Source organism: Atta colombica, unplaced genomic scaffold (genome assembly GCF_001594045.1).
Source record: "Atta colombica isolate Treedump-2 unplaced genomic scaffold, Acol1.0 scaffold274, whole genome shotgun sequence".
Classification (NCBI taxonomy): Eukaryota; Metazoa; Arthropoda; class Insecta; order Hymenoptera; family Formicidae; genus Atta; species Atta colombica.
Window position 1 is genome coordinate 869,679 of NW_017259375.1, and position 14,559 is coordinate 884,237.

The 14,559-nt window shown below is 36.3% G+C and overlaps 1 protein-coding gene across 1 annotated transcript in view; it reads left to right on the forward strand.

Annotated features, from left to right (window-relative positions):
- Positions 1–449: 449 nt before the first annotated feature.
- LOC108689650 (T-box transcription factor TBX20-like) overlaps positions 450–14,559 on the forward strand; it is a 71,355-nt gene continuing 57,245 nt past the window's right edge. The window contains exons 1-2 of the mRNA XM_018196507.1: positions 450–1,061; positions 13,893–14,298. Coding sequence (XP_018051996.1) covers positions 884–1,061; positions 13,893–14,298 — 584 coding nt within the window. The 5' untranslated portion in view covers positions 450–883. The remainder of the gene's footprint in view (positions 1,062–13,892; positions 14,299–14,559) is intronic.

A 14,559-nucleotide genomic window follows, 5' to 3' on the forward strand; every position in this document is an offset into this window, starting at 1 on the left:
CGCCACTCCGAGATACCCACGTCGTCGTCATCGTCGCTGGTGGGGAAGTCGGTGTCAGGTTTGACAGTGGTGGTGGTGGTTGTTGTTGCTAGTTTACAGGGTGTGGCGAGTGAGGAGAAGCGCCTCTCCCTCACGCGCCGCCTTCATCGAGTCACGTGATCCTGCAGTTGGGTTGACGGTTCGACGAAGGCAAAGAGAAAGAGAAGCCCAAATGGTTAAGCGTTCCTGCCAACCACCAGGCCCCGCCTATGAAGCCGGTCGATACTGCGCGCGCAAAGCTCTTCTCCTGGTGTCACAATGCGCGAAACCGCCGTGCTTTCACGGTACCAGTGGTGGGGCAGTCGGTGCGCGTGGGAGGAGGAACGGAGAGCCAGTGGAGTCCGGGAAGTCGAGCAGCGCAGACGCGTTGTGCGTTGTTACGTTCCTCGTAAAATCCAGGCGACAGCAATCGACAGCAACGATCAATCCGTCGTGACGACGTAGCGTTTCGTAACCAGGGTGGATAGTGATTCGCGACCTACCGGAACATCCTCCGTAACAACTGGATACCGCTCTCTCGTGACTGTTTCAAGGTGAGAGATGGAGATGCCTCTCTCGTTGTCACGAGCCATCATGTCGATACGAAGGAACGCCTGGTGACATAAAGAGGACAAAGAAGAGAAGAAAAGACAACGAGAAAACTAATATGCCTTATTGCATGTGAGGGTAGTGGTTCTCTCTTTCCTTAAAGAAGAGAGGAAAGTGGAGGACCTCGCGACGGTGAGATAAACCATTGAGAAGATATTAGAGATAGGGAGAAAGGACGAATCGATCGGAGCAAGAAGATTGGGGTAACGAGAGACTGAACGCGTACGAGTAAGTGTCGTCGCGCGCGCGAGGAGGGATGCCTACGAAGGGGGAGAGAGGAAAAGCGACGGACTTCAGCATCGCGGCCATTATGGCGCCCAGGGGTCCGTCCTTCGGGCATTACCACCTGCAGGGCATCGGCAACGCTGCTACTACCGCTAATACCAGCCTAGAATGTCCAACCGGATTTGTTGCTGAGTCGACGTTGGATCACTGTAAGTCCTTTTTTTATGGAACATGAGTGATATATAGAAATCACCAACTTCTTAAAAAATATTCATCCTTGATTATCAAAATACTTTTATAATCTTTATATATTAGGCGAGACTGTAATACCTATATAGGGACTGTGATCTTTCTACACTTTATATCACAAATATCCTGGAAATGTCCTTAGGATATTCAGAGGACATAGAGATATTATTATATGAACATCTTTAGGATTTACATTCTTTAGAGGTTTTATGATATATACTAACTATTTTTTTAACAATAACAAGATTTTTTTTATATTGGCTGTTCAGTTATATACTTTTTAACTGAAGTAAATGAGCACAGTCAACATTAAAAATAATTATTACTACAAAATAATTAGATCCCATAGATATATACAATATATCCCTAAGTATAGATCTTTTTACATATCATTTATGAAAATAATCATGGAATCCATAAAATCGAATACATGTTAATATATCTTCAATCGAATTCACAAAGCACAATGATCTTTTATGAAAAGATAAAGCTTTACCATTGCTTTGATAGCAAATAAAAAGAACTTTTGAAAAGCAGAAGCGATAATCACATTTCAGAGTAACTTGATCAATTATTACTTATCAATACTTGGATAATCCCACAAAAATCAATTTGCTATTAATAGAATGAAGGCTAATATAATTTCAGCCAAAAGATAAGATAAAAACATTGACAAACAGGAAATCTTCAATCATTTGTAGACATTGAACCGCTTCAATAGAGACAATACTCGTTTGTTATTAATCGAAATTTTGTGAATTTTCGTAAATAAGTTCTTCGATTCAAAATGGAGTCATTGGTTTCGAAGCCGTACTTTCTTTGATTTGAAATATTTATACATTTGACATTTCCAAAGTGTGAGATGCGACAATGGAAAGTGTGAGAAATAAACTATCGCAACGGAACGCGGACGTAAAGAAGAAGCGAAGCTGATGGAAATGTCAGACGTTGAAGTGATAAACGCGAACGCGGCTCGTTCCGTGCGTCGCTGCCGGCAGCGATGGTCGTAAACGGTGGAACGCACTTTGCAACATCGTCGTAAAACAATTTAATCGTATCTTCACGATGTCGTAAGATACTGTAATGTAGTCCGTCACGAAGACAAGTCCTAATTCTGTATAATCGAGAACGAAAATGTGCTCAAGAAAATTCTTGATTTTCATTGGATACTTCACTGCTGTTTTCTTCATATTAAATCAGCATTTTCCTTTACGATTGATCTTAAAATTTTAATAGCAGTTTTAGAATTGATTAATAATCTTATATGAGAAATTCTACACGAACAAGTTAAAAATAGCAGAGAATAGCATAAAAATTCTTCATATTTTAAAATTTGTTGTATGCTTTATTCTTATTATATAATATTTAAGAAATTCAAGCAATATATGCAATTAGTTTAAAAAATGAGTTAAATATTAAATTGTTAAAAAAAGTTGCTATTTGTATGAAGCATAAATTATCTTTTTTCAAATCTTCTTCTTGATTCTTTTTTTATCTCTCTTTTTTGCCTTATTTATCTTATATTTTCTATTCCATTAAAAATTATTATTATTTTTAGTAATTTAATTCTAATAATTGTATGCCTATTTGGAGAACGACACATACTTTTACATATGTCACCACAGAAAATTTGATTTAACGAATCAAATTATCTCGCATGGTTGTTAGCGCTGCAATAAAAGTCTTTTCGGGTTGCAAGAGGTTAAGTTACGAGTTCATCTTGGGGATAACTGAGTTTACGATTTAACGAGCTTATTTAGAGCTTGTTAGTGTTAAAGTATATGTATGGCGCCTTCCGTTTTGTCCTCCACATTACGACGCGCTTTTCTATCCGACGGTTTCGTCGGAGGTGAACAGGCTATTACATATTCGCATCTGTTAACTTCAACATTTAAGCTATTAGCCAACTATTAGCAAAACATGCGCACATATTTCATAATTATAATTATCTTTAATAATGCATCTACATTTTCACAAACACAACTGGTATATAATTAGATATTATTTATTAAATTTTTCAGTAAATTATATTAAATTAAACATCTCTTTCAAATATATTAATTTTGGATTTTTATAGTCCTGAAGCTTTTTTTTTTATTTCTTCGTTTTAGGAATTTTTAAATTCTTTAATCATAATAGCAAATAATTATTTTTCGAAAAATATTTGAATTCGAAAAAAAATTTATTAAAACTGCGATCGTAAAATAAGATAAGCAACAGATTAGTTTCTGTTTTCTGCTAGTCTAGGAGTGTTGATCGCTCCATTCCGTTAATTAGGAATACGCGATTCGCCGAGCATACGATAACGGAAGAAAAAAGCATCATTTGGCAAGCTGTGCGCTAATTAGCCGAAATAGCATCAGTTGCATTCATGCAACAGGAACGTCGGGCCACGGCCGCTACCAACGAAATCGCTGCCAACAAATCGTGCGTAAATTTTACCTGTTCGCACCAGAATTAACGAGCGTCCGCTAGACACGTTAAGCAGATGGTGATCTAGCGAAATCGGATTCTCGAGTTCCCTTTGCAGATTTATGGTGTTTTTCGGCGACGAAAGAAATTCAATGCAAATTGGGGCACAGGAATTCGTAGCCAGGAAATGTGTTACGCAAACAGCGTTTTGTCATTTCTTAGATTAAAATCATTTTGTTACAAATTTAGTGGAAAATTTTATCTAAGAATATTTAAGAATTAGTAAAATTAGATTTTTTTCAGTATAATGCTTTTTAGATTTTTTTAATATAATGTTTTTCGTGATTGAAGTACAGAGTAAATAGAAAAAGTACAGAGTTAATAAGATTGTAACATCGTTAAAATATGTATAACAAAATATAATAAAATATAAAAGTATGGATAAATAAAAATATAAAATAAAATACTATAATATACTATAAAATAAATACTATAAAATAAATATAAAATTAAAAAAAAAACAAAAAAAATAACGTAAAAGTAATAAGAGTCAAGATATGCAAATATCTATGGGCATCTATGGGACAAATGATATGAAAATATACAATAATAATGTTTAATTATTTGGTGTCGTGATCGCTTTGTTGCATTAAAAATATACAAAAATGAAATTCATAAAAATCTGTGTAAAAATCATAATGTCTATAAAGTTTTTATTTTTTAAGATAACTTGATAATTATTTACAAATATAATGCCACGATAGTAAATTAAATATAAATTTCCGTTACTTTCATATGATTAGAAATACATAAAAAATTTGTAGATTTGAAATCTGGTATCGGAAATCGGAATTTGCATACATAATTTAAAGCTTATATTTTATGTTATCTTTAAACGGTTGCCTTCATTTTAATACTTGATATATTCTTATTTTCTCATTCGTTCTGTCCTTGTTAATTCCCTACTTGAATCAATTGAAAGAATTCGCGTTATTCTACGATTGATATGATTTATCGATGATTTATTCTATGTATTACACCGATATGTGGTTTTCAATGCTCTACTTTCACCTATCTTATTCAGTTGATATCTAACTTGATATTTATCTTGATATGACACGGAAATGATCTTGTTGAAGTATCTAAAAATTTAGTTAGATGTAAATCTGAAAATAATTTTGCATGGGCTATCAAAATAATTATGTAGGATGCTCATATTGATTACTAGAATGTTAAAATTTTTTGCAACATTGTCAGCAATACTTAGGCATTCTATATACTTATTTTAATGATCTAAATAAAATCTTTTTCAGATTTTAGATCTATATCTAGTTGGATTTTTAAATACCTCAAAACAAAACTGTTCTTTATGTATTTATTGATTCTAAACATCAGAAAACATATAATATATTGTATACATGAAAAGCGGTCTTATTATGTTTTCTGTTTACATCTTAGGTAAATTCTAACGTACCAAGTAAATTGGATAACGAATAGATTAGTAAGTAGCGAATTATCAGGTAATCAGAATCATACCGTTGACGAGAGTACTCGGTTTAAATACGTAATAAAGCGGATAAGAAATTATATTTTATGAAATTGTATTGCATTGAGAAAAATTGAGATGGCTCTTTGTACTTTCAGAGAGTGATAGACGGAATTATTCAAAAAGATTTGATCGTGATTCGTGTTTATTGTAAACTGTAATTAGGATAAAGTTAACATATTCTTAAATTTAAAGCTGATCCTGTCAAGGCTTTTCTACATTTCTTATAAACGTGAATATTTAAAAATCATAGAAGTTCTAAATTCTTAAACGAAGTTTAATTATAAAAAATCCTAGGCTACTTATTGCGAGACTATCGTTGTGAAAAATAATTGATCGCTGATGTGTATAACGATCGCGAGTTAAGTGAGTACAAATTATTAGAAGACACGAGTATATAAAAATCAAGTAATGCGATGTAGTATTTATCATTCGTCATTGCGGAGCACGCCGTTACCGCGTGCACTCTGTCGCGTAGCATTGTGAAATTATTGTCGCGTGTGTATTCCCTCATATTTGCGCTCGATGTGTATAGCGATCGATGCGGCGTGGTGTAATTATGAAATTACGAGATAAGAAACGTGTTAACGTATTTAAATAGAGATCGCACGAGACGGTGCGCGTTATCACTTCATTTTCTTTTCAGCGTTTCTGAAAAATGTTTACAATTCATCTTATTTTTTTCCATTTCTAGCATTTGCGAGTTACGTGAGTACAAATTATTAGAAAATTACGCTAGCCTCGCATAGTATTTGAAAACACATTTTACAATATAATAAGAAAAAAACTCACAAACCCGAACAATAAGAAATAGTCGAAGTGCACGATGGATAAAAAAATATACGTTTCTTTTTTGTAGCTGTTCATAACAACGCTTTTTTCGATTGATAATCTCGCGCTATTTGCAAGTAATTCAAACTTGAAGATGCAATGATAAGAAGAGACGAGATGCGGATGAAAAAGAAGACCTCTCTACGTTTTTCCTGCATTTTTGTGCCGCTCGCTCGAACGTAAATCGCTGTGGCGTGTTTTTGTCGCCTAGTAGAGACTTGTCCATCGCCTTTCAGCCAGTAATCACATTAGTGCACTTAACGACGCCATTACGCTCGCCGCCAGTAATCCAGAGGATTCTTAATCGTCGTCTGCGCTCATAGAGTCCGCTTTCGCTATCCGAAGTAGTAGGCGGGCATTAAATACTAGCTTCAATTAGAGATTCATAGGATTCGCGACATCGCTTCGCGAGAAATCGTAATCGTTGTCTCTAGTGAATCCATTATTTCACGCTCGAGAGTCGCAATCGCGATTACAACTATCATCTGTTTAATCCAGATTCAAATTGATTATGATGCCTGAGCGAGCTCTTTTTCCTTCTTCTTCTTCAGTTTTTCTTTCTTTAATTCTTTCCTGTTCTTCTCTCTCTTCATCATGGATCGAGGATTGCGTTCTTTTTCATTATTTTCGAAAGATCGTAGCTTCCTGCGTGATGCGAAATCTGAAACTGGTTCGCATGTACCGCGATCGAGTGTGGGATATACCTATATATATCTCCGCACTTCCTCATCTAATTTCTCAACTAGCGAAATCGCACCAAAATTTCGTCCTTCTTGCACTGCGAATCCTCACATGTGCGAAATTAGCGGATCCATTACAAACCGGTTTAAACCCTCTTTTGCCCTGTAAGCGCGACCGCGCCATGTACGGGAGAAGGGCATTCGGATTAAAGAATTACGTAAATTCGCACGAGTCTCTGATCAAAGATTGCCCCACGCCTGTTCACATATCCGACGAACAAAATTGCTTTTACGTAACAGCATTACGTATCGATCACTAAGCTGTACCGTGAGGATTTTGATGATATAAAATATGGATGCGCCATGAGGTTAAACATCATAATTAACTCTTCGCCAGCAACATGAATTTTAATTCCTCCGTCAGGAATAGGAATCTTTGAGAAATAGAGCAAATATTTCGTATTATTTACACTATAAAAAATAGCGGTGCCTATATGATTCTCATTGTGTTAATATTACCAATGTAACGTAGATTTAACATCATAGATTTTAAATTCACATGATGATGTTGATATAAACAGAGGTGTAAAGTCCATATCATGTGTCAATAATACTAATACAGTGAGAATTATGTAGACATAGGTGTTAAATCTATGGAGATATTAAATCTATACTAAAGATGTTAAATTCACACCGATATTTTTTACAATTGTAAAAATCTAAAAAAATTCTGATATACTTGTCAAAGCTTTAACAAGTACAAGTTTTTGTACTATCATAGAAATTGAATTATATATTTTATTTATTTCTTACATTTATTTAAATTTATTTATCAAATGTACAATAAAAATATCAATAATACCTTTAAAGACCACAATTATTAGCGAAGGATAAAAGTCACTGTAGACAGAGCTATATCAATAAGCTATCGCAATTTCAATTTCTTGAGCTAAAATGGATAGTGGAATTATTCTATTCTGATAATTGCACTCAATTTTGAACGTCATGTTTCAAGCCAAATGGCGGCACTTTATATATATGACTTTAATCATAATTATTTAAACAATAGTAAGTTAGTTGCCAATATGACCTTCTCACGCTCACATTTGTGTGCAAATAGTTATTTAAATATATTGTATTTAAAGATAACTCTTTTTTTAAATATCTCATTCATGTTACGCATAATTAAATACTCACAGAATTTATACGAGACAGAAAGATGTATAAACTAACAAAACTCAATTTGTGATCTTCTCAAATTTCATACGGCAGTCATACGTTTCGTACGATGATTGATATTGCAAGAGGTATGTATATGAGATGCGCTCTAGGTTAGCGGAAAATCGAGTGAACTTGATGTGAAAATAACGCGACGCGAAAATAACTCCAGCTCCAAGAATAGCTCGGGCATAATTTAATTGTCATGTGGAATCTCTTAAAACTAATCCAATCCCGAGGAACGCCACATATACTCGGTCTAAACGCCATCTCCGACCGGATTATAGCGATGTAATTAGCCCGCGAGACGGAGTCGCTCTCGCGTGATCAAGTAGCGGCGTGTCTCGCGATCTAAATGAAATGCAATTTATTTTTTAACGCGCACTTCTCTCTAATCCGTCGACGATAATGGCGCCGTGTTGACGCTTCATTGCGAAACCGAGTGAATGCCGATGTTTCACACACACATATACACACACACACACACACACACACACACACACACACACACACACACACACACACACACACACACTGTCGTTTTTTGTGTCCGTTTCCGTTGACGCGCGTCGATTACTTCTTTAAAAGCACCCTAATTAAGAGTCATCACACTTCGCCATCAGATCATATCGATATCGAGCGAGAACAACATTTGCTGTAGTTATTTGACCTATAATTATCACAATTTTCCGTAGCGTAATCTCCTAGTATATATCACACGTTACGCACCATATAATTTGAAAATTGTTTTCACCGCGAACAGCGATAATCCGCAAATCGTGACGGTTAGTTCCAACTATGCACATAGAAAGAACATTTTTGCTGAAGTATTAAAAAATTTAGCTAGCTATAGATATAAAATAATTTTATTCAGATTAGACGATCAAAATAATTATGTAGAATGTTCAAACTTGTTGCCAAAATGTCAAACTTTTTACAGCAATGCTTATTATATTTGAGCATCGTACACTATCCTATTTTAATAATCTCATTATTTTTAGATTTATATCTAGCTAAATTTTTATGTTTTAGTAAAAATTCTTCTTTTATGCTCCTTTCTATCAGCGTAGTTTAATTTTAATTTTGATTTAACTAACTCGTCATCTTTTTCTAGTTCTAAAAATTAAAAAAAGATGAAGAATAAGCTGAACCAAGATTAAAATAATCTAATCTACATTGGTAGAGACGAGTATCAGTCATATAAATACGTAGATGATTGATTAAATTGATCGAGACTCTGAAATTAGAGCAACTCGATTCGCTCGAAGTAGCTATATGAGGTCCACTTAATTCACAGAGATCACTTCTGAATGAGCCGATATATTCCTTCCGGAGTTATCTCTCCCGCGCGAAATTGATCTCCGTACCTGCGACGGGGGTGTTAATTCCTTTTTTTCCGTCCAGGATAAAATGACGATTCCGATAAGACGATCGTTCGCCGGATTGCGCTTGTGTCCATCCTCTCGGGCGACGTCCTTCAAAGCGGAGCCCTGGTGGTGACAGGATTCTGGGTGGTCGGCCGTCGGTCTCAGCAAAAGGAAGCTAACGTCAGTAGCTCGGTCATATTTCTTCTGGTCTTAAAAGATCACATGGAACATGGGACCACCTTCTCGCACGCGCGCGCGCATACACATTGTGCGAAGCTATTCCTCTCTCTCTCTCTCTCTCTCTCTCTCTCTCTCTCCCTATAACTCCTTCTGTATATTTGCCCGCAAAGCTTCCGGTCGAGCATTCATTCTGGCCTGTGGTGTCGCTTTATGAGTTCGTGTGCCGATTACGACACGACACACTTTAAGTTCACCATCGGAACTCGTGTTTTTCATATATGACACGCTGCGCGCCTCATGTGACCCCGAAATCGCATCCGAAGTTGCCATTTATTCTTGTTAATGTTTGAAAAATGAAGGAGCCGAGGAGAAAGCGAAACAGGTCATTTGTAACAATTGAAAACGTTTTACGAATAAAGCAAGAAGATAAAGACCAATGCAATGTATTTATATACCTGTTTCTAATAATTTATTTGACCTACATTCTAAAAGTTTATAACAAAACAAAGAAGATACAAATTTAAACAACGAGGAATAATTAATAATTTATTAACAAAGAATAAAATAGATTGTATATTTCTTAAAATTATTTTACTTAAAAGATGTGTAATAATTAAAGTACATCCCAATAATAAGCAAAAACGATTAAAAATTGTTAAATTATTTGTATTATTTGGATTATATAAAAAATATTTGTACAGCCGCGAAATTTAGTTTCTAAAATCATGAATATCATTATTTTTGCGAAAATTTTTTGTTTATATTAGAATAGAATTTATTGTGTAAAATTGCTAATTAACATTTATTTTCTATAAATAAAGTTTTTTACTAAAAATCTCTGTATGAATATACTTTTTGCATTCACTATATATAATTTTAACAAATGTTTAATAATTTTGTCGAATATCATATATACGTTTTCTCAGGAAATTTTTTAATGAGTTATAACTAGCTACTGCTATTTCACACAGTATTTATTTCACTCCTCTATCTATCTGTTTATATGTTTATGTATCTCTTTCTCGGAAAAACAGGAGGAGAACGTGTCATTACTGGAATAAGTAGATTTTCAGCCGGAAAACCGATTGTTCGCAAATTAACGAGCAACGTCGGGGCAAGATGCACGTTCGGACAATTTCATCGTGCGTGACGTCGCAGAAGGTCGACGACGATACAGTCGCGGCTCACGCGAGAGATGCGCGTGTCGAGGTGTTAATTTTAACGCACCGGGCTCTTTTTTTTCCCTATCGAGCGCGCGTCCACCGGCTGTTCACGCCCTTCCCAAGTTCTTCCCCAGAGCCGGACAGTTCTCGGCAAGGCGGCGATAATTCAATAAGAAAATCGAGCGATTTCGAAAAAAAAAAAATAAAAGAAACACACAGATGCCTATATATGCTTGTGTATGTTCGAGCTTTCGCTTGTTCGCGCGATTCTCTACATGTAACTTGCGAGCGACGTGACACGCGTGCCGCGACGCGAACTACGGACGTGGCCTCCACAGCGCATTATTATTAGCCGGTCGTGTGTGTGCGTGAATGCGTGAGTGCGTGGATGAGTGCGTGCACGCAGATGTGCGCGCACGCAACACGCAAGCCGCACGCGATGCGCGTAACTACTGTGCGCGTTCAAAGCGCGCTTCGCCTCCTGGCGCTATCCAGCAGTTCGCGTCGTTCTCGCATTCGAATTTCGCGAAATTTGCACATTCGACTTATATACAACTGCAAATATCTCCAAATATATCCCTCAAATATATCCCTCAAAGTGCTCTATTTATTTGCTTGTTAATCGTTAATTTCTTAAAAAAAAAAAATTAATTAAGGTTGTCCACCTTTCAGTAAACTTCAGCTGATTGTCTTATTCTTTTACTCTTTTGTTTATCCAATAGATAAATAAGTTTATCTGAAGCTGAAACAATCGGCTCCTCATATTATAAAAAAGGTTTGATACTAAACTTATACAGATCATTCTAACAATATTGCAACGGATCAGTAATATTACAATAGTAACATTACAATGTTGTTGCAATGTTGTTGGAATATTTTATACTTTATAAAAAACTATCAAACTATCAAAATGCAGTCACCTTTTTTTCAAATTTATAACAATTAGAAATTTAAAAAAGTTGATTATACTAGTTTCAAAGTTATTATACTTTTTTAAATGTGATTTTTTTGTATATATATACAATACGTAAATCTATCAATTTATTTTTCCTTTTCATTCTTTTTTTTAAATATATAGTTTAATTTTATAATAAAAAAATGTATATATAATTATATTCTAATGTTAAAAGTGCTTTCTCCGTTTCATGATTAAATACGGTTAATTGTTAACGAAAATGTCAAATGTTAAAAGTTCTTTTAAAATTAAATTTTTCACTAATTTCGTTTCTCTTTAAAATTATCACATTTTTCGTCTGGCTGCCAGGAGTTACCTTGAAAATCGAAGTCCAAACGGTTCTCATATTTCGGAATTAAGATGATAGATATAAAGCTTTCTGTCACATATATAGCTTTCTATGAATTTTAAGTAGCGAGGAAAGATTGTCTCAAGGCGATTAAGAAATCTGGCAACCGGCGATAAAGCCCAGTAAAAAAAACAACTGGTTTCGCCTAAACGAAATGCAAATTGCTGTAATAAGTTCGCGCGCAACGCGACGTACGAAAAAGCGAAAGTAATCGCCATCGAATGCGTGTCGTCGTCATCGTCATCGTTGTCACCATTATTATCGAAAATTTAGCGTAACCGGTTTGAGCGAGTAAGAGAACGTTACGAGTCAGCATGGTGTGTGATGGTGTGTGACCAGAAGTCAGAAAAAAAATGGGAAGCGACGCATCGAATTAGCGTCTACGATCAATGGGCGATAATCGCCGTGTTTTCTGGCGAGCCGTGTGATGTATACTTTCTCAGGCAGAAGCTGTTCGATTATTTGTGATCAAAAAGTAGAAACTCGCCTCTTCGTTTCAGCGAAACGGGAAGAAGCATACCCGGTGACTCATTAAGTCGTTAGGTTACGAAGTCGGTCTCCCCAGGAAAGAAACTCGAGTCGATCGTTTTTATCGAACAACCATTTTCATAAACATAAATGAATATACCTGTATCATGGATAATTATTCTCCCTTCTCCCTCTTAAAAATATTATCTTAAAATATTTTAGAAATATTTATTGCGTCTTGTTTCCCGTTAACTTTGAACGCTATCTTGATACTAGATAAGTAAGGTTCTCGGGTTCAGTATTAAATACGCTGTCGGATTCTTCTCAACTCTCCTACCGATATGCGATTTTCACATTAAGCGAATAAATTCTCCATATCGGATAGCCATATCTAACGGTAACATGGCGCTAAATGGAAATAAGAACACGGATCGTAATAATCTTTTCCGTGTGAACAGGCAGTTTATGCGGAACAGAAGAGCCACGATCGGCGATGTCGGCGACCCGTTCCTCGTCGACGGCAACCGCGTCGATAAATTTTCCCGCGTACCACCGCACGTGCGTGAACGCATTCGCGAACAACGCGGCCGGTGGATCCAATTTGAGATAAACGCACGCCCGGAAGACGCATTGTTCGCGCGGAATAGTACAAATTAACAGATCGATATCGCGGACCCGGCGCAATTAACATTGTGTACACATCGGTACACAGCGGCGGATCGGCTTTCTTGAAAATCTGACGGTTTAATTAGGCGCCGGCCACTACCTTGTGGCAGATGTGGGGCCTAGTCGATTAATTAAACAAGCGGCGAGCCCCCCGATATCGTCCGGACTCATCTTGCTCATTTAAATCGACGCGGTTCGCGATAATCGCGCGCCTGCTTCGAGGATTTCCTTTCCGCGTCTTACGCGATGGTCGTTGACGCCGTTATTTCGCGATAAATCTCAACCTGATAAACTCTGATCGGTGACTATAATCTTGCTGGAATCATTGAACGAAAGTTTTAATCAGAGACAGACGACTTATCTTATATTGCTTTATAAATACATTATTTATGCACTGATAATCACGGAGACAATTTACTTACATGTAATTTATTCTTGCAGCAACGAAACTATTTTTATTTTAAAGATAGACTTATTATCAATATTACAATTAGGATGGAAATTAAAATTGCTTGCAAGTTACATTTCGATGAATAATTAACAGTGAATTAATAATGAATAATTACACGAGAATGTAATTATTTAATTTTTTTTACATAAATGATCATCTGGAGTGTTTTTAAATCCCAATTAAAGCCACTGTTATTAATTACATATTGAATATTATTGATTCTTCTATAATTATATAATTTATTAATATATTTGAGACCATTATTATTATATTTATAGATTCACTTTTCTAAAAAAAATAAGAAATTAAAAAATGGATTCCTAATTAAAAAAACAAATTATTACGATAGATATCGAGCTTCATTTTCTTGCTACTGGGGTGCAAAAATCACTCCAAATGACACTATTGGCCTGGTTAAATTAATAATATCTTTCCTAACTGTACTTTTTATATTATGTATTGATGAATATATGTTCAAATGTGATGAGTGGGGGATTTCTTATAGCAGGTGTTCAACAGTCACCAGTGAACATCGTGGCGACGGCGACCGTAGTGACGGAAGAAGCACTTTTGGGCGACGAGGAGACTGAGAACTGTGAGGGCGAGAGCGAGAGTACCGAGAAGTCCGCGAATGAGGAAGATGAGGAGGTAGACGTCGATGTGGAGGAGTGCAGCAGCGTTGACGACGGACCAGTCCATGAAATGTTGGCCGAAGACCCTGCCGAGGCCGGCACGCCCTCGCGAAGAAGCAGCGCGGAAAGTAGCAGCAACGCGGACGAGAGGAGGCAACGTCTCAGGACCAGCTGCAATTCCGATGAGCTGCGTGACGTCGAGTGCCACCTCGAGACCAAGGATCTCTGGGACAAGTTCAACGACCTCGGCACGGAGATGATCATCACGAAGACCGGCCGGTAAGTGACGCATGTCGATCGAAAAAGATGCGCGAGAGTATCGGTGCTGACACGTTTCGGTGGAAGGAATTCGGTGTGAGACAGGCTATACGTATTGCAGGGCAAATTCGAGCGAGTCGTTGTTGAACATTCAGAAGAAAAACGGTGGTAGCAGCTATAAATGTAACAACTATACAAGTTTTATGTATAGCTATACACTGGAAAAAAATCTAGTTGCATTAATTAAAATTCTAAAGGTTTAATATGGACAAATATAATTCT